We start from the raw sequence: 20,664 nt of genomic DNA on the forward strand, positions 1-20,664 counted from the left end.
ACTTGGTCAGAATTTTCACCATCGCATGCACTTTACGAATTTTACTCACATTTCTGAGAAAAAAAGAACACATATATATATATATATATATATATATATATATAGTCGTACCATAGTATGATTCACAGACTCATACAAACGCACAAAAACAAAAAGATACAGTAACAAAGAATATTTCGTCAGGGGAGTGATGCTACATACGCAGGAGCAGCTGCAGGCCACACAGGCTGTAGCTGTCGCAAAAAAGCTCGAGTGGGACCAGGCCTTTGATCACGCCGTCACGGAAATCACCTTGATTCATTTCACGCTGAGGAAGATGACCAATGAGCTTCACCACACGCTAGTCAGACAGGTACAGTAAACGTCGCTTTGTCGTCTTTTCGTATAGCGACTAAAATTATCTATGTTTTGTAGAAGCCCGATGAAGAGAACACGCAAAAAGTGATCCATCGGGACCCATCCAGCTCTTTGGTAGACAACGTCATGGTTCCATTAACTGCTCAGAATCAGTGTGAGGAAGTGGAAAGAAGCACGCTACTTGGTAACTTTTAAGTCAATGGTGTTCTATTTCGTCCCTGCTGAACGCCAGAGGGCGGTGTTAAAAGCACTGAATGATGTAATTGTACAGACACAGTGATCACAGAGTTTCCTCTAGAATTATTGGGAAGCTGTGGTGGTGGGCTGCATCAGAGTCGGACAGCCTCACCATGTCGTGCCACAGTGAAATTGCGTCATATGACAAATTACATTTTTTTTCACATTTTTTTCCCCAAGAAGAACCATAACAAAGATCTATTTGAAATATTTCATTAGCCAGGCTAATGTCGTAGCTCTCAGCTACGGTACATGTACGTAAAATGCGTCGCTGATTACAGCTACATTACCCTACGTAATAATACGGCTTTTTTCTTGTAGCAGTAGTACAACTTACATCTCGTAGTCCTTAGTTTTATTTGGCCCTAATACATTACCACAACAATAATAGTCCTTCTGTTAAAGGACCCATTTCAAGGAGTAAGGGGCAATTCTAAACAAACGCACATCGAGGTACCATTTAGCTTAACAAGGAGAGGGAGTAATTTTTCGAGTGTCCCAGTCACAGAGCTCGCGAAACTTGAAAAAAAGCGCATTTATCAAGGTTTCTTCAGCTGTGATTGCGTATATCCGTCGGACGCAACAGCCTGATAGCACGGATACAAGTACCCCTGCCCCTCTACTATTGGATGCGTTGTTGACCTTAGTGCGGCGGCGCTCTGAAAATAGAGCAAGGCTCTATTTTGGGCCCTGCCTCTCGGTGGAAATTCATTCAAACTTGCTGTTTCGTCCAAGACTGCCATCCACCGGTCACTTTTGCAAAAAAGTGAGAGGTGTCGGTATTGGCTAATCCACTTTATTGTGGCAACAATAATAAAGAAAACCAATAACAAAATTTAACAGCGGGCTACTGCGACATGCGACCGCTATCTCTCGCTATCTCGCCCGTTCTCCCATTCTTCCTACTCGCTTCCCCATGCGTCACAGCTTCCCAGTCCAATCGTCTCTTAAGAGAGCCCTGCATAGTTACGGACATTACAATACACAATGAATATGGTGCCCCTGAACCCTTCACACTGGGCTGTCGTATTATTTGCAAGGCGTGGCGCCTTTTATTTTGATGTGACGGTGCGCCACAACCTTTATATGTAGGGGAAACCCTGGATCATTCTGTGATCAATTTGTGATATTTAGTCTGTTCCTTTAGTTTTAATCATTTTGTTTGTTTTCATTAACACTGATAACCTTGGTAGTCAACAACGGTGTAATAACATAACTTTTTTTCTAATTTTTTTTTTCTTAAGTCTCCGTGGAATCGCCAAGTGACGCTATATTTAGCAAGAACAGCGCCTTCACCCGCCTTCCGGTCAAAAAGAGCCTCGAGGCGCAGGAGTTGTGTGACAAAGAAGAGGAGCAAAACCGCCTGTTGGAGCCGCTGTCCCTCCTTAGCACAACGATCACCGAGCTCGTCGATGTCCTCGAGTCGGTGCAGAGGCACAAAGATGCTCAGCTGGAGGAACTTCAACGCACTGTGTAAGCAGTCCAACGGAGGTATTAGCTGCGGGTTTTAGGATTGGGATGCACCGAAATGAAATTTCTAGGCCGAAATGGAGGGAAAAAAAAAGTTATACAAAAATTCAAAACTGAGAATAGGTACAGAGAATGCAAAATGTATTTAAATGTAATGTTAACATGTCACATCTATATTTTAAAGGTTATTACTGATTTGCTAAATAAGTAACTTGACGTGACGATCTTGCTCACAGAAGAGTCAAAGTACCTCTTTACCCTTTTTTCCCCAGCTCTAGCCTGGAGACGACGCTGCAGGCTGAAAACAGCCAGCACAAAGCTGAGGTATCTGAACTGAACCGTCAACTGAGTCTCGTGCAACATCAGGCGGCTCGCCAAGAACAAGCGCGGCAGCAGCAAGAGCAGGTCAGAAGCGCTACAAAATGTGGGGAAAACTGATGCGTCGTGATGATATTTTTCGGTCAATCAATTCTTTCCTCCCAATAGAGTCAGAAGATAATCGCGGAGCTGATGGCTAATGTCACCGAGGCTCAGGAGATGTCGACCAAACACAGCCTGGAGTGCCACGTGAGAACCTTTAAACTAGAGGTTGACTGATATAGGGTTTTCAAAGGCTGATACCGATAAAAATAAGTTTTAATTCGTAACCTGGGGACTACCTGTTTTCTGTTATGCTGTATATCGACTGATTGCCAATCTTGAAAAAAGCTATCGGTGGGATATATCTGTAATCCTTAAACTACAGGTAGTCCCCGGTTTACAAACGAGTTCGATTCCTAAGATCACGGTGTGTCCTGAATTTCCTAAATCAGGATTAACCCTTTGACTACCCCGAATACACCCTAATTTTCAAAATAACGATTCAAAAACATGTATTATACGTAATTGTTGATTGTACTGTGCTCGCCAAATTGTTGGAGCCAAGTCCTAGCTAGACAGTTCGCTAAGCTGTAATCTTTCCCCTTTCTCTTTCGCTCACTTCGCTGCGCGACTTCTTCGTGGAAGCAAATGCGCTCTTACTCGTGTGAGTGCGCGCGTGCGCTATTCTTCGTGTGCGTAAATACGTTCTTTGTGTGTACATGCGCTCTTACTCGCGTGCGTAAGTACTACTTGCTCTACGCTTCCTGCGCCAAAATAAAAGACTGCATCACAAAACAAAAGTCAACATTATATTTGGGTTGCAGCTATCGAATCGTTTAGTAATTGAGTATTCTACTGAAAATTCCATCTTTTATTCGAGTAATCGAATAATTTTTATTTTTTTTAATTTTTTTATTTTTTAGGTAGAGAGCAATTATAATTATACATGAGAAAACAAGACATTTAACCTAATATTGAACCATTTTTAGACAATCAATGTCTTAGATATGGCGAAAAACAAAAAATGCTGAAAAAGCAGTTTCTGCTCTTGCACCCCTCTTTAAAGAAACTGCTGTATTTTAAGCCAAAACAACTCTTGTGTTTGATAGAACAATACGTCTATATGCTGCCATAGCAGATTCATGGCGCAATAAGCCTCCAAACTATTTTTAATTTGTCTGTTTAACCCTGGAAACCCCCGTTTACAGACGTCGCGCAACCACTTTTGTTTCAAACCAGCCATAAAACATAGGTAATTACCAGTAATTATATTTATTATTTAAAATGTGTCATTTTTAGCTTAGAATCATTAATTGATGTCTAATATTTCGTTTAAAATAAAAAAAATCGAATTTAAAAAATTATTCATTCGCATATTTTAAACTTTTAAACAAATTAAGTCATAATGGAAAAAATGGTGTCTGTAAAAGAGGCTTGGATGTCTACCTTATAACTATCGCTTACTTGTATTCTTTTTGGTACTGTCGCATTTTCTCCGATATGTTAGATGATAAATAATCGATCCAAACAAAGAACAATTGAGGAAAACAAAAAAAAAAAATTTTTTTTAAATGGTAAATATATGAAAAAGAAAATCTCGACCACTCCTTGATGTCTGCGATTTCTGCATCGCGGCCCTTGTTATATTACCATGTTTCACCCATAAAATCCCCCCAAAATCACGCTGTGGCTATTCACAGCTGTGTCTTGGCACTCGGTGATACATGCTACATGGAGTTTTTGGATCGAAAAGAGGTCAGTATGTGATAATATCTCATTAAAATCGTGGCGTCTTTAATTATGCTCTCGCGTGCTCTCACCTCCAGTTAGGGTTTTGCTGTTTAAATAAGGGTTTTGCTGTTCAAAAAAAAAAAAAAAAAAAATCCCCCCGTTCAAAATGTTTGTTCCCCCAGAAAATTGAGATTTTAAGCTTTCCAATGATGTATTACACATGCATACTGGACAATTTTGAAATCTGGCCAAATTGAGGGTCTCAGAGTGGAACTTCCAGTCACCTGAGTGTTTTCCGCCCTATACATTGTTGAAAACAGCCAACAATTGCATCTTAGATGTGACTAGAAAACAACAACAACAAATTCACTGCTCTCACTCAAAAAAACTTCTAGATCTTTTTAAAAAAAAAAAATCTTATTTCTTACCGAAATAATGTCATTACGCTTGATCACACACATCACTTAAAAGTTAGGTGTTTTTCCCATGTGTTTCAATTAAATTTCTATTTGTGTCAAGTTTTCTTTTTTGAAGTTCTAGTTGAAGTTTTAAGTTAGTCTAAACCAGGGGTGTCCAAACTTTTTGCAAAGGGGGCCAGATTTGGTGTCGTTAAAATGTGGGGGGCCGACCTTGGCTGACGTTTTTTACGTAGAACAATTAGGGCTGTCAAAATTATCGCGTTAACGGGCGTTAATTGATTTTTTAAAATTAATCACGTTAAAATATTTGACGCATTTAACTAGAGCTGAAACGAGTACTCGAGCAACTCGAGTAACTCGAGTTTAAAAACTGATCCGAGTAATTTTATTCACCTCGAGTAATCGTTTATTTTGACAGCTCTAAGCATCACGTTTTGCTCGGACTACTTTTAATGCGGGACAACGCGCTGTCACGTGCGGAGAGGAAGAAGGGGAAAAAAAAAAACTTACTGCAACTGACAGCCGCCACAAACGATGCCGACGTTGCCAAATACTAGCCCGCACGATGCTACGTTGGTAACAGCTAGCGTCTGATGCGTCTCATAAAGATCACATGTATGTTGAACTAGATGCGCAATGACAGACTCGGCCGCGTCTGGGCAGCGTTATTAAACAGCTGCCATCTTAAAGCAGTACAGCGCTAAGCGCTAATAAAGAGCGCTAAGCGCTAATAAATAAGATTAATGTTACTGTCGCTACTAGCTCACGTAAAGTTAGCCCTGCGGAGGACTAGGTTTCAATTCATTATGACCACTGTTGTTGCGTGGCTAACGCGTCTTACATACAGGCTTTAAGATAACATAGCATTGTGGAGTGATGAGGGTGTAAAATAAAAACTTAATCATGCTAACTATCAATTTTAGCTCAGGAGGCATTGCTGGAAAAAGCACCAAGTAGCACTGGTCCCTAATGTGCTCCAGTACAGCCTGTATCATACATTTATTTTGAACACTGCAAAAACTCAAAATCCTATCAGGACTTACAGTTTAGACTAACTTAAAACTTAACTAGAACTTAAAAATGGCTTGACACAAAGAGAAATTCAATTGAAACACGTGGGAAAAAATCCTAACTTTTAAGTGATGTGTGTTATCAAGCGTAACGGCATTTTTAGGTTATATATATATATATATAATTTTTTTTAAAAATAAGATCTAAATGTTTTTTGAGTGAAAGCAGTGAAATAGTCTTTTTTTTAAATTTTTATTCTAGCTACAATATACATCGAAAATAAAGACATTGATTGACTGAAAATGGTTCAAGATTAGATGAAATGTCTTTTCTCATGTATATTTATAATTGCTCTTCACCTAAAAATATATTTGTTACATCCGATTACTCGATTAATCGATAGAATTTTCAGTCGATTACTCGATTACTAAAATATTCGATAGCTGCAGCCCTACATTTAACGCACATGCCCCGCTCAAACAGATTAAAATGACAGCAAAGTGTCATTTCCACTTGTTACTTGTATTTTGGTGTTTTTCCGCCCTCTGCTGGCACTTGGGTGCGACTGATTTTATGGGTTTCAGGCTTCAGCACCATAATTATTATTGACATCAACAATGGTGAGCTACTAGTTTATTTTTTTGATTGAAAATTTTACAAATTTTAATAAAAAGAAAATATTAAGAGGGGTTTTAATATAAAATTTCTTTAACTTGCTCTAACATTTATCTTTTAAAAACTACAAGTCTTTCTATCTATGGATCGCTTTGAGAGAATGTTAATAATGTTAATGCCATCTTGTTGATTTATTGTTATAATAAACAAATACAGTACTTATGTACAGTATGTTGAATGTATATATCCGTCTTGTGTCTTTCCATTCCAACAATAATTTACAGAAAAATATGGCATATTTTATAGATGGTTTGAATTGCGATTAATTACGATTAATTAATTTTTAAGCTGTGATTAACTCGATTAAAAATTTTAATCGTTTGACAGCCCTAAAAACAATATATTTAGGCAAATTTTAGCAAGCCATTCTGTGCGTCACATTTGCTTTATTATTTTTTTAAATTAATAATTTCAACAATCTCACAACTAGCCTTTGTGGCGTTCTCTTTCGACTCTCGGGCTCTTGCGAAATACTACTGTGAAATAAACTAGCTTCAAATTGCTTCAATTTCTCACAACCTATCTTCCCTGTAATCTTGTCGTACATGTCAGCGTGTCTTGTTTGGTAATATCTAGGGCTGTCCCAAACGACTAATTTTCTCCCGATTAGTCAGCAGACTATTTTTATGATTAGTCGACTAATCTAATAATTAATTAAAAAAAAAAAAATTTTTTTTTAAACTAATTTAGCAATGAAATTTTTGTTGACGCTTATCATTAAAACAAAAAAAAACATATTGGAACACTCATTTATTAAAGTACAAATAAACACGTAAATGACAATAATAAATCACAAATAAACAATGAGTTCAAATGCTGATAGAATTAACTAGTGTAGCATCCCGATTGAAAAGATGGTCTCTTAAACTGATGGTTTACAACTTTTATTCCATCCTTGATGTAAACATACTGTAAGAGCTACGGTGCACACAAATAAAGCAACACAATTAGAAATTAACAAAAACTTTTCACCTTTTTCCTTTTAAACCTTATTTATATATCAATGAATTGCCTATATGAATTGCCTTTACCTTATTACCTTCTCATTGACAATCTCTCCCTTGAGTGCAATCACTGTATATACTGTATATATTTATGATCTTTTAACCTTATATAATTTTGTATACCATAAAATAAACCATAACATGAAATAAACCTTTCAATTAGCATTAAGAACAATACTAATAGCACTTATAGGCCCATTGTCAATGAAACATTATTATTTAGTAAGGCGACAGCACCCTCTGGTGTACAAAAAATGAAAAAAAAAAAACCTTACAAACTGCGTGAAGGCGCTTGAGGTGTTTATTCACGGCCGACGTGCAGCCAAGCTTGGCACTGAAGAGACAGGACAGAAGAGTACTCTCCTTTGTTTCTTTGAAATAAGTCAATGTTTTGGACACTCTGGTGCGCTTTTTTTGGCTTTGTGCCGCTTTCCCCGCTTGCAAACAGAGCATCCGGCATTCTAACTTTCCACGCATATATTTTTTTAACCCTTCATTAACCGTCGACGGCATGTTGTGCTCGTCGACGGATTTACGTCATCGATGACGTCGACTACGTCGACTAGTCGGGACAGCTCTAGTAATATCGCCTCACAATGAACTCTTTAAAAACAGTGACTGTCTCTTTGCAAATGAGGCGGACACAGTTGTTGCGTATTTTTGTGAAGAAATAGTCCAATTTCCACCTATCCTTGAAGCGGCGTCCGTCACAGTCAACTTTCTTTTTATGTTGTTGATTGTCGTCATTTTAGAAAATTGGGAGTAAAGGGTCACATGGGGTAATGTTGCTTCGAGTGCTGCTGCCTCTTAATGGGTAAATGAGGAGCAGCATTTAGTGTGTAAGCTACTTCATATGCTGGTAGCAGTACTGTTGACCAATTTATTTCGTCTGTGTGCGGGCCAGACGTTATTGATTTTAGGACAGAGCCTGGGGGCCGGATGAAATTTGACCACGGGCCGCATTTGGCCCCCGGGCCGGACTTTGGACATGTCTGGTCTAAACTGTAAGTCCTGATAGGATTTTGAGTTTTTTCAGTGTTCGAAATAAATATATGACACATGCTGTATTGGAGCACATTAGGCACCAGTGCTACTTGGTGTTTTATCCATCAATGACTACTGAGCTAAATATGACAGTTAGCCTTATTTATTTATTTTTTTAATTTTACACCCTCATCACTCTACAGCGTTGTATTTTTACAGATTAAATAAAGCCTCTATGAAAGACACGTTAGGCACGCATCGACAGTAGTCATAATTAATAGAAATTTAGCCCTCCGCAGAGCTAACGTTACGTTAGCAAGGTACAGTAACGTTAATCTTATTTATTAGCGCTACGTTAACTTTACCTTGTCCTGAGTTCCGCTCCTCCGCTCTCGGATTAAATGGGGTGCCTTCGGTGGAGCTGCAGAATGGAAGACGTGCTGTGGTGTTATGCTAGCTCTGTTTTACACTGAATACATGAAACAGTGTTGGCCTTGGTGTTCAGCATGAAATGCTCACACACTTTTGACGTTTTTTGCTTTTTCTTGGTGCCTTTCTCTTCGCTTTTGTCGGGTTTTTCGTCGTTACCTCTATATTAATGCATGGTTGAAATCAAATATATCCGCTGCCTCTGTCTTCCTTCTGTACACACGTGACGTTAGCGCATTGTGCCGCATTAAAAGTAATCCGTGCAAAACGTCGTGCTTAGAGCTGGCAAAGTTAAACGATTCCTCGAGGCAGAGAAAATTCCTCGATCAATTTTTAAAATCGCATTACTCCAATTATTCGAGTAGTCGTTTTAGCTGTAATTATAATCAAATACGCATTTTGCCAAAAGGTAGAACAGTCTGTTTAATAAAATTATGTAAAAGGCAAGGCAAGGCAAATTTATTTATATAGCACAATTCAACACAAGGCAATTCAAAGTGCTTTACATCACATTAAGACCATAAAAATCACATTTAAATCAAAATAAGACACTGAGGTCCAATAAGGTACTTTTTATGTGACCAAAAAAAAAGACAGGATACAAAATGGCAGACAAGACCCCGGTGTTGTAAAGTCCAAATCACGTAAATCGGGACTACTTGTACTACAGAATGTAAACCAATTACTTAAAATGCACATTACAGTGATAAAGTCATGCTTATTTTATTTTTTATTTATTTTTTCTTTTTTTTTCACTTCTAAACAGGAGTTGCGTCGAGAGACAAGTGAGCTTCGTCGCTCCCTCCAACGCTCACAAGCGGAAGTCCAAATCCTGCACGGCGAGCTGATGAAAGCGGCCGGACAGACAGCCGGTGACATCATAGAAGAGAAGCTTGTCTTAGTGAAAGAGGTGCGACCGCCACTAGGGTGGTGCAAATAAGTATTTACCGTAGTCAACCACGAATTGTGCAAGTTCTCCCACTTGAAAATATTAGAGAGGCCTGTAATTGTCAACATGGGTAAACCTCAACCATGAGAGACAGAATGTGGGGAAAAAAAACCAGAAAGTCATAATTTATTTGCAAATCATTGTGGAAAATAAGTATTTGGTCAATACCAAAAGTTCATCTCTATACATTGTTATGTACCCTTTGTTGGCAAAAACGGAGGCCAAACATTTTCTGTAACTCTTCACAAGCTTTTCACACACTGTTGTTGGTATTTTGGCCCATTCCCCCATGCAGATCTCCTCTAGAGCAGTGATGTTTTGGGGCTGTCGTTGGGCAACACGGACTTTCAACACCCTCCACAGATTTTCTATGGGGTTGAGATCTGGAGACTGGCTAGGCCACTCCAGGACCTTGAAATGCTTCTTACAAAGCCACTCCTTTGTTGCCCTTGCTGTGTGTTTGGGATCATTGTCATGCTGAAAGACCCAGCCACGTCTCATCCTCAATGCCCTTGCTGATGGAAGGAGATTTTCACTCAAAATCTCTCGATACATGGCCCCATTCATTCTTTCCTTTACACAGATCAGTCGTCCTGGTCCCTTTGCAGAAAAACAGCCCCAAAGCATGATGTTTCCACCTCCATGCTTCACAGTGGGTATGGTGTTCTTCGGATGCAATTCAATATTCTTTCTCCTCCAAACACGAGAACCTGCGTTTCTACCAAAAAGTTCTAATTTGGTTTCATCTGACCATAACACATTCTCCCAGTCCTCTTCTGGATCATCCAAATGCTCTCTAGCGAACCGCAGACGGGCCTGGACGTGTACTTTCTTGAGGTTGGGGACACGTCTGGCTGTGCAGGATTTGAGTCCCTGGCGGCGCATTGTGTTACTGTGGTCCCAGCTCTAAGTCATTCACTAGGTCCCCCCGTGTGGTTGTGGGATTTTTGCTTACCGTTCTTGTTATCATTTTAACACCATGGGGTGAGGAGGGAGTTAAAAGTCCGTGTTGCCCAACTACAGCCCCAAAACATCACTGCATGGAGGAATGGGCCAAAATACCAGCAACAGAGTGTGAAAAGCTTGTGAAGAGTTACAGAAAACGTTTGGCCTCTGTTATTGCCAATTAAGGGTACATAACAAAGTATTGAGATGAACTTTTGGTATTGACCAAATACTTATTTTCCACAATGATTTGCAAATAAATTATGACTTTCTGGTTTTTTTTCCCCACATTCTGCGCCACGGGGTGAGATCTATATTGGACCCCCAGATCGAGGGAGATTATCAGTGGTCTTGTATGTCTTCCATTTTCTAATAATTGCTCCCACAGTTGATTTCTTTCCACCAAACGTTTTACCTATTGCAGATTCAGTCTTCCCAGCCTGGTGCAGGTCTACAATTTTGTCTCTGGTGTCCTTCGACAGCTCTTTGGTCTTGGCAATAGTGGAGTTTGGAGTGTGACTGACTGAGGTTGTGGACAAGTGTCTTTTATACCGATAATGAGTTAAAACAGGTGCCATTAATACAGGTAACGAGTAGAGCCTCGTTAGACCTTGTTAGAAGAAGTTAGACCTCTTTGACAGCCAGAAATCTTGCTTGTTTGTGGTGACCAAATACTTATTTTCCACTCTAATTTGGAAACAAATTCTTTAAAAATCAAACAATGTGATTTTCTGTCCCCCCCCCCCCCCCCCCCACATTCTGTCTCTCATGGTTGAGGTTTACCCATGTTGACAATTAAAGGCCTCTCTAATCTTTTCAAGTAGGAGAACTTGCACAATTGGTGGTTGACTAAATACTTATTTGCTCCACTGTATGCTTAAAATAAGAGTTCTTTTCTACAAAAAACTAAAATGTGACATTTATCATAATACCCATGGGCCGGGATGTTCCTCTTTGCAGGCCTTTTCCGGCCCGCAAACCTTAAGTTTGGAATCAATACCCTAGTTACAGTGCAGGAAATTTTAATATATATTATATATATATATATATATATATATATATATATATATATATATATATATATATATTAGGGTTGTCAAACGATTAAAATTTTTAATCGAGTTAATTACAGCTTAAAAATTAATTAATCGTAATTAATCGCAATTGATCGCAATTCAAAACATCTATAAAATATGCCATATTTTTCTGTAAATTATATATATTCTGTAAAATAAATTGTTGGAATGGAAAGATAAGACACAAGATGGATATATACAGTGGGGAGAACAAGTATTTGATACACTGCCAATGGGAAAATCCATTGGCAGTGTATCAAATACTTGTTCTCCCCACTGTACATTCAACATACGGTACATAAGGACTGTAGTGGGCATTTCACGCTACTGTCATTTAAATCTGTCAATGCTGTCCTCACTCCGAAGCGTCTACTTTTTCCAAAGCTAGACAGCTAGTGAATGACGCCTTAATAATCAGACTTCTTCCTTTTTCATCTGATTTATTAATAAAATAGCCTCAAACCATTGTCCTCTTTAGACCGTCATAAAACTACAAAAAAAAAAGTACACAAGCATTGCATTAGCAACAACATTAGCTTAGCACGCTATACAAGTTCACTAAACATAAACAAAAAAGCGTCTCATACAAAAAATAGAACATTTCGCTTACTAACATAATATGTACATTCTTTACAACAACCATACTTACGGACAAATCTTGTCCAAGGATCATATAAGCACAACATTACAACGTAGGCTTTAGCCCGAGACGTCGTGCAGCCATATGAACTGGCAAGAAAAAAATAAACCATGTCGCAAAGCGACCACAAGAGTTCGCTGTTGTGCTGCAGCACAAAAAGCCTTGCTGTAAAACTTACCAAAAGGCAGAATACTGTCTGAGTGGGACATGTGCGTTAATTGCGTCAAATATTTTAACGTGATTAATTAAAAAAAAATAATTACCACGCGTTAACGCGATAATTTTGACAGCCCTAATATATATATATATATATATATATATATATATATATAATTTTTTTTTTTTTTTTTTGGACCATTAGGTGGAGCGAATGAAGAAGAAGCTTCAGGAAACGGAGCAGACCAAGGCGAAACTCCTTGAACGGGCAAAACGACATGTGAGTTAACGCCGCAAAATAACAAATGTCGAGAAATCTCCAGTGTTTACTAGGGGGCAGGAACCTTTTGGGTACATCACGATACGATTTGCGATTTGAGGCTCATGATAATGTTGCTCTCACGATATGGCGAAACAACAATTAGTCCGATTTGTTTTTATAATTTATTTGTTGTGCTATACAGGTGTGTGATTGTACCTGCAGTATTTATTAGAAGGATTTAGTGTAGGTTTTTGGTCTGTGGAACGAATTAATGTAATTATAATGTATTCTTATAGGGAAATCCTGCTCAACATAAGACCATTTCGACTTACAAACCAGGTCCTGGAACAAATTGAAATTCATATGTAGATGTACCACTGTATATTCTTTCTTGGCAGGAGAATATCGATAACCTCTCGGGCTACCAAGTATCACGATATATCATTTTTTCGATATATTTTGACTAAGTGGAACGATACATGTATTCGTATTGAACCCTTTCGGTATTTGGTGCTCGGTTCGGAACGGAGGTGTACCGAACGAGTTTCTGACGTAATTGTAACCATTACTTTTCGAGGCTGTGAGTCGACTGGGTTAAAGTTTCTTTGTGTAGATTATATTTACTCCGTCTTCTCTACTATAATGAGGACCAGCACGGTAGGACAGTAAGAAACGTCAACGGCGCGACAACATGGCTGCCGCGAGAACGCAGTGAAATGCGGCCGCTAAAGTCAGTCAGCCAGCCAATGCACACCAGTCGCAGTGCGGCCGCGTGTTAGACGCGTCCCAGAAGTGGCTCAACGCGATGCACGCGAAAAGAACGGCAGAGTTTATTATTTGACGCAAGACGCGGCCCTCTTGCGTCAATACTACTAGCTAGCAGACCAGAAGTCACTTGTGTAAAAATACGGTGGATCCGGTCGATTTTCAAACTAATATGCAATCGTAACCCACTTTTTGAGTCCATCAGATCTCTTGAGTGGTAGATCGGGGCACAGTTGACTTGTCTTTGTTGATTTACAGTTGTCTTCTTTGCTATAATAATAACCAACACGGCCCCGTGTTCAATACAAAACCCTCCTACCACAACAAAACAAGTAGGAACTAATATTCACATAGGAACTAAAGTTATACAACATAAAATATACACTATAAATGAATACTACATCACTTTTGTAAAATACAAACACATAATAAAATAAATAATAGCCCATATAAATAAAATACATTGAAATGAGCTAAAACACCTGTAATTAAATAATAAGAATAATACACAGATCCTGCTTACACAGTTAAATTTATTAATTTCTTTGTGGCGCTTTAACTTGAGAAAATCCATCAATAAAGCTTTTGAAAACCGTTCATAAGAAAAAAAAATCATTGAGGCATTTCATTTGTAAAGTACATGTTAATCTCTTTAGCACAGGACTTCTTTTTTCCTCTTTCTTTCAGAAAGAAAGCTGACCATTACGCGCGGTCTGAAAGGCAAATTGTTGTTGGATTATTATCTTTAAATACCCGCTACTTTTTGAGCAGAATTCTAGTTTTGTATAGGATACTGTTCCTATTGTTGAAAGCACAAAAGTGTGTAAAAAAAAAAAACAAAAACAACAAGCACATTTATATTTTGCATTTTGTTTTCTTAATGTACTTGTTTTCTTAATGTACCGAAAATGAACCGAACCGTGACCTCAAAACTGAGGTACGTACCGAACCGAGATTTTTGTCTACTGTTACACCCCTAATTTTAACACCTCTACTATTTCACATGGGTGGAAGTTTTCTCGTAGTGATAGAAATCCGTCAACAGGGGGAGCTCGTGCTTGATAATGCTTGATAGAATCGAGGCCTACAGTTAATTTTACATGCATTAGCGATTGATAGAATTGTTTTTTACTCCTGTCTTGTCATGTTTTTTGCCTATTAGGTTTGTTGTGCTTTTACAGGTCTCTGCTGGGTTTTCATATTTTTCTTAATATTTATAATACTAAATTTTATTTGTAGATCGCTTTTACAGATGCTCAAAGACACTTTACAGTTAGAACAAAGAAACCAGCAAACGATATGAAAAAAAATTCAGCAGTTTTTTTTTTTTTTCACTTTAAACCATAATTTGCCATTCGTCTGCAGCAAATGATCCAACAAATGAACATGGAGAAGTGCGAGAACGAGTTGCAAATGCTGAGCAACATGGTGTCAAAAGTACGACAGGTAAGCGCACTTCCTACATCCCTCACATCACATTTGTCAGAAATGTGGATTTTTTTTTCTCCCCCCAACCTGTTTTTGTCGTTTTCCTCACAGACGTTGCTGTCCGTGCCCGAGGTGGTGAACAATTGTGAGAAGCTGAAGATGCTTTCAGATTATTTAGGTTGATGTAGTTTGTTTTGTATTCCAAATGTTTATACTGTTCTTTTCCTATTCTAATTATCAATGTTTTTAAATTAACAACATTAAAGGGAGCGTTTTTGCCTTACTCCTGTGTTCTAGTTTTTATTTTGATTAGAAGAATAATTAAAACCCATTGTTGGTGGTAAAAAGTCCCCCCCCCCCAAAATTTGTTGTCACTGCAGTCATCATCACTGCAGCTGAATGGGCTATTCTGCCTTATTCTTTTATGCTTTTGAAGCCCACAAAATAAGATGAAATGCATATAGTAATGCAGCTAATGAGCACAAAAATGTTTATTTTGAATTGACTGCTTATAAATATAACAATTACATACTAATTTATAACCAAACCAGTTGTAAAAACTGACACAATTATGTAACATGTTCAAAAAGTACTAGGAAATGCATGATGTCCACTTCATTGGACACATGGTTAATCATAAATTTCCATACAGGTAGTCCCCAGGTTACGGATGAGATCCGTTCCTAGGCTGGTGACGTAACCCGAATTTCGTAAATCGGATTTAACCCTTTAAGTACCCACAAATACCCCCTAAATCTCAAAATAACTATCCAAAAACATGTATTATACGTAATTGAACCGTCCTTGCCAAGATGTATTGGCACCCCTGCAATTCTGTCAGATAATGCTCAATTTCTCACAGAAAATGATTGCAATTACAAATACTTTGGACGTAATATCTTCATTTATTTTGCTTGCTATGAAAAAACACACAAAAGACAATGAAAAAATTTTAAATTATTATCATTTTAGACAAAACTCCAAAAATGGGCCGAACAAAAGTATTGGCACCCTCAGCCTAATACTTGGTAGGACAACCTTTAGACAAAATAACTGCGAGCAACCGCTTCCGGTATCCATCAATGAGTTTCTTACATTGCTCTGCTGGAATTTTAGACCATTCTTCTTTGGCCAACTGCTCCAGATCTCTTAAGATTTGAAGGGTGCTTTCTCCAAACTGCCATTTTCAGATCTCTCTGCAGCTGTTCTATGGGATTCAGGTCTGGACTCATTGATGGCCACTTTAGAAGTCTCCAGTGCTTTCTCTCAAACCATTTTCTTGTGCTTTTTCAAGTTTGTTTTTGGTCATTTTCCTGCTGGAAGACTCATGACACATGTAGGGAGACCCAGCTTTCTCACACTGGGCCCTACATTATGCTGCAAAATTTGTTGGTAGTCTTCAGACTTCATAATGTCATGCACATGGTCAAGCAGTCCAGTGCCAGAGGCAGCAAAGCAACCCCAAAACATCAGGGAACCTCTGCCATGTTTGACTATGGGGACCGTGTTCTTTTCTTTGAAGGCCTCGTTTTTTCCCCCTGAAAACTCTATGTTGATGCCTTTTCCCTAAAAGCTTTTCTTTTGTCTCATCTGACCAGAGAACGATCTCCCAAAACATTTTGGGCAAACTTCAGACCTGCTTTTTTATGTCTCTGGGTCAGAAGTGGGGTCTTCCTGAGTATCCTACCATAGAGTCCCTTTTTATTCATACACCAATGGATAATACAGGGTGACATTGTTGTACCCTCGGACTGCAGGACAGCTTGAACTTGTTTGGATGTTAGTCGAGGTTCTTTATCCACCATCCGCACAATCTTTCGTTGAAATCTCGTCAATTTTTCTTTACACTTATTGATGACACTGCGCACAGTACACACAGGAACATTCAGGTCTTTGGAGATGGACTTGTAGTCTTGAGATTGCCCATGCTTCCTGACAATTTTGCTTCTTAAGTCCTCAGACAGTTCTTTGGTCTTCATTCGTTTCTCCATGCTCAATGTGGTACACACAAGGACACAGGACAGAGGTTGAGTCAACCTTAATCCATTTTAACTGGCTGCGTGATTTAGAGATTGCCACCACCTGTTATGTGCCACAGGTAAGTAACAGGTGCTGTTAATTGCACAAATTAGAGAAGCATCACATGATTTTACAAAGGGCGCCAATTAGGGTTGTTCTGCTCATGTTTTTTTTGCTTCCAATCGTTTTAGTTTGAGTATCTGCCGATCCCGATATTTCCCGATCCGATTGCTTTTTTTTTTCCTCCCGATTCAATTCCAATCATTCCCGATAATTTTTCCCAATCATATACATTTTGGCAATGCATTAAGAAAAAAATTAATAAAACTCGGACGAATATATACATTCAACATACAGTACATAAGTACTGTATTTGTTTATTATGACAATAAATCCTCAAGATGGCATTTACATTATTAACATTCTTTCTGTGAGAGGGATCCACGGATAGAAAGACTTGTAATTCTTAAAGGATAAATGTTACTTTGTATATTGTGACTAAATATTGCCATCTAGTGTATTTGTTGAGCTTTCAGTAAATGATACTGTAGCCATTTAACTTCTGCCCAAATGTATGATGGGAAGTGCAACCATGACTGTGCGTCGTGGTACCAATTGATATATCTTCTCTGAGTGGGGAAATAAAATAGGGTGTTAAGAAACGTATCAACTTCTACCTTACTTCCCCACATTGCTTCCCACGATTATTCTAATCATTGGGAGAGGGATTGTAAGGCTTTAGCCATTTTTAAAAAAGGCTCCAAAGGCTGCCAAAATTCACTCTACTCATTTTATGCGGCCGTTTAGCTCTATATACTGTATGGATAACACGGTGCCATTATAGATTGAACGCGACAATGCGTGAGTGGGTCGTGCAGCGCATGCGTCAATTGCGTTAAATATTGTAACGTGATAAATGTAAAAAATATTAATTCTAGCTGTTATCGCGATAAATTTGATAACCCTACCTTAAGCTTAAACTAAAGACTCTGGAAGAGTGTAACACATTATGTCTGTAACGTTAAATACAATTAGAAAACGATTTAATTAAAAAAATAAATTAAAAAAAAAAAATATATATATATATATATATATATATTAAAAAAAAGGCATGTCCGATATTTTTTTGCCCATTGCGATACTTTGAAAATGACGTGATCAGACCCGATCGATCGGGACATCTCTAGCGCCCAATGCTTTTCTCCGGCCCATTTTTGGAGTTTTGAGTAAAATGATAATGATTTGATTTTTTTTTTTTTTTCATTCACTTTTATGTTTTTTTCATTGCAAGCAAAATAAATGAAGATATTACCACCAAAGCATTTGTAATTGCAATCATTTTCTGGGAGAAATTGAGCATTATCTGACAGAATTGCAGGGGTGGCAATACGTCTTGGCCAGCACTGTACTATTTTATTCTTTCCTACCCATGTAATCAAGTGTCTGGCGCTGATATAGTACTTCCATTCAGGTCCAGTCATGTAGGGGTTGAGACCTCGCAAGCGCCGCAGTTTCTTCTCAACCCTAACCGGGCTGAACTATCGCGTTACCAATCATTGCGCCACTTGAGCAGATTAGCCGAATCAAGTGTTGTGACTGGTCCTAAAAACCCGGCTCCAGACGCTACTTGAAAAGCAACTGGACTGAAACATTGCACACAACAGAGAAATCAACCAATTGGAGAAGGTCTGCTTGAATGTTTTATTCTTAAATGTATTATACATTTTTTTTTTTTTTTTTGCAACACCACACATGCCATTCATTGCAAAGCCGTTGACCATCAAGCCCAATAATTTACAAAAAAGTGGTTATTAACCCTTAAGAGATCTTTTCAGAACATTTTGTGGCGTGTATATTTTAGGGAGTGTAACAATACATGGGTTAAGAAACAATCCAATCAAATTGATATCTTTTAAATATGCCGTTTTGTTCGAAAGAATGCTTTTCACTCAAATGCCTTAAAAGAAGCTTCAGCAATGAACTAAAAAAAACGCCAAAAAATGCCTTTTTAGATAGTAAATTACAACATACTGTAATTTTACGACTATAATAAAAAGCACCTGAGTATAAGTCACACCAGCCAAAAAATGTGCAAGTTGCACAATTTAAAGTTATGCTAACTCTGATGCAGGTCGGACTTTCAGTAGCAAAATTAGTGGTGTGTTCCCAACCTCCACAACATTGACGTCTTTTTACATTACTTACAGTGGCTGCTGTTGCTGGCCGGAAAAAAAAAACCTCTACTGTAATTTTTGGACTATAAGCCACTACTTTTTTCCTTCATTGTGAATCCTACGGCTTATAGTCCAGTATGGTTTATTTGATTATTTATTTGGGTTAATAGGTAACATTTTATTTCACAGCTGCGTCGTAAGACTGTCATAATTATGACACTATCATGGTCATTACTGAATGCTTAAGACGGATGCCATTAAGTGTCATTCGTAAAATTATGTCACTAACTCCATTTATGTTCAGCTTGGATCTTTTACATCCATTCAAAAGTGAGGCAATGTGCCGGATAACACTAAATGACATGTGTTTAAGCATTCATTAATGCTCATGACAGTGTCATGTCATAGTTATGATTGTCTAATCACAGTTTTATAGCGCCACTGTCAAATAAAGTGTTATCAAATACCATAACTAGCAATTAATGAAACAACTGGAACAGCAACTGAAGAAATAACTAGCACAGAACATGAGTTTTTATTATTATTTACATCTGCAGCGCTGCAATGCATGCTAGGAGGCATGTTGGACAATATACATACAGCATGTGTAGACAATCTAAATTACCTAGTTAATGGAACTCATTATATAATTCAAATAAGGTTGCTTAAAAGTTGGTGGGGACAATTTGAATATCCTAAAAAGTTACCTTTTACCATAATTTGTGGGATTTACCACCTTATTTTGAATGTGAATAATGCTTCTTTGTTCAATTCTTTATTTACTTTAATTATAAATACATGATTAAATAATAAATAGATAAAATAGTCAATAAAAAAAAGAAAGACAAAAAATAAAATACATGTAAATTTTAGGGCTGTCAAAATTATCGCGTTAACGGGCGGTAATTAATTTTTTTAATTAATCACGTTAAAATATTTGACGCAAATTAACGCACATGCCCCGCTCAAACAGATTAAAATGACAGTGAAATGTCATCTCGTTAATTGTGTTTTTTGGAGTTTTGTCGCCCTCCACTGGCGCTTGGGTGCGACTGATTTTATAGGCTTCAGCACCCATGAGCATTGTGTTAGTAATTATTGACATCAACAATGGCGGGCTACTAGTTTATTTTTTGATTGAAAATTGTACAAATTTTATTAAAAGGAAAACATTAAGAGGGGTTTTAATATAAAATTTCTATAACTTGTACTAACATTTATCTTTTAAGAACTTCAAGTCTTTCTATCCATGGATCGCTTTAACAGAATGTTAATAATGTTAATGCCATCTTGTTGATTTATTGTTATAATAAACAAATCCAGTACTTATGTACCGTCTTGTGTCTTATCTTTCCATTCCAACCATAATTTACAGAAAAATATGGCATATTTTATAGATGGGATGGATTGCGATTAATTACGATTAATTAATTTTTAAGCTGTAATTAACTCGAATAAAAATTTTAATCATTTGACACACCTAGTTATTTTCCTATGCAAACCTACACTCTTGAGTGTTTGGAAACTAGATGCCGAAATGTCAATGTCATTTTATTTACTTTGCTCTTTAACG

At 37.8% G+C, this 20,664-nt stretch overlaps 1 protein-coding gene across 2 annotated transcripts in view; it reads left to right on the forward strand.

The window, feature by feature from the left end:
• spag5 (sperm associated antigen 5) overlaps positions 1 to 15,164 on the forward strand; it is a 34,902-nt gene extending 19,738 nt beyond the window's left edge. For both annotated transcript variants that reach the window (XM_057842499.1, XM_057842498.1), the window contains exons 17-25: positions 184 to 352; positions 415 to 541; positions 1,839 to 2,067; positions 2,337 to 2,469; positions 2,551 to 2,631; positions 9,444 to 9,587; positions 12,649 to 12,723; positions 14,836 to 14,916; positions 15,010 to 15,164. In XM_057842499.1, the coding sequence (XP_057698482.1) occupies positions 184 to 352; positions 415 to 541; positions 1,839 to 2,067; positions 2,337 to 2,469; positions 2,551 to 2,631; positions 9,444 to 9,587; positions 12,649 to 12,723; positions 14,836 to 14,916; positions 15,010 to 15,081 (1,111 nt within the window). In that variant the 3' untranslated portion in view covers positions 15,082 to 15,164. The remainder of the gene's footprint in view (positions 1 to 183; positions 353 to 414; positions 542 to 1,838; positions 2,068 to 2,336; positions 2,470 to 2,550; positions 2,632 to 9,443; positions 9,588 to 12,648; positions 12,724 to 14,835; positions 14,917 to 15,009) is intronic.
• Positions 15,165 to 20,664: the final 5,500 nt, after the last annotated feature.

The sequence above is a fragment of the Corythoichthys intestinalis genome, chromosome 8, assembly GCF_030265065.1.
Source record: "Corythoichthys intestinalis isolate RoL2023-P3 chromosome 8, ASM3026506v1, whole genome shotgun sequence".
NCBI lineage: Eukaryota > Metazoa > Chordata > Actinopteri > Syngnathiformes > Syngnathidae > Corythoichthys > Corythoichthys intestinalis.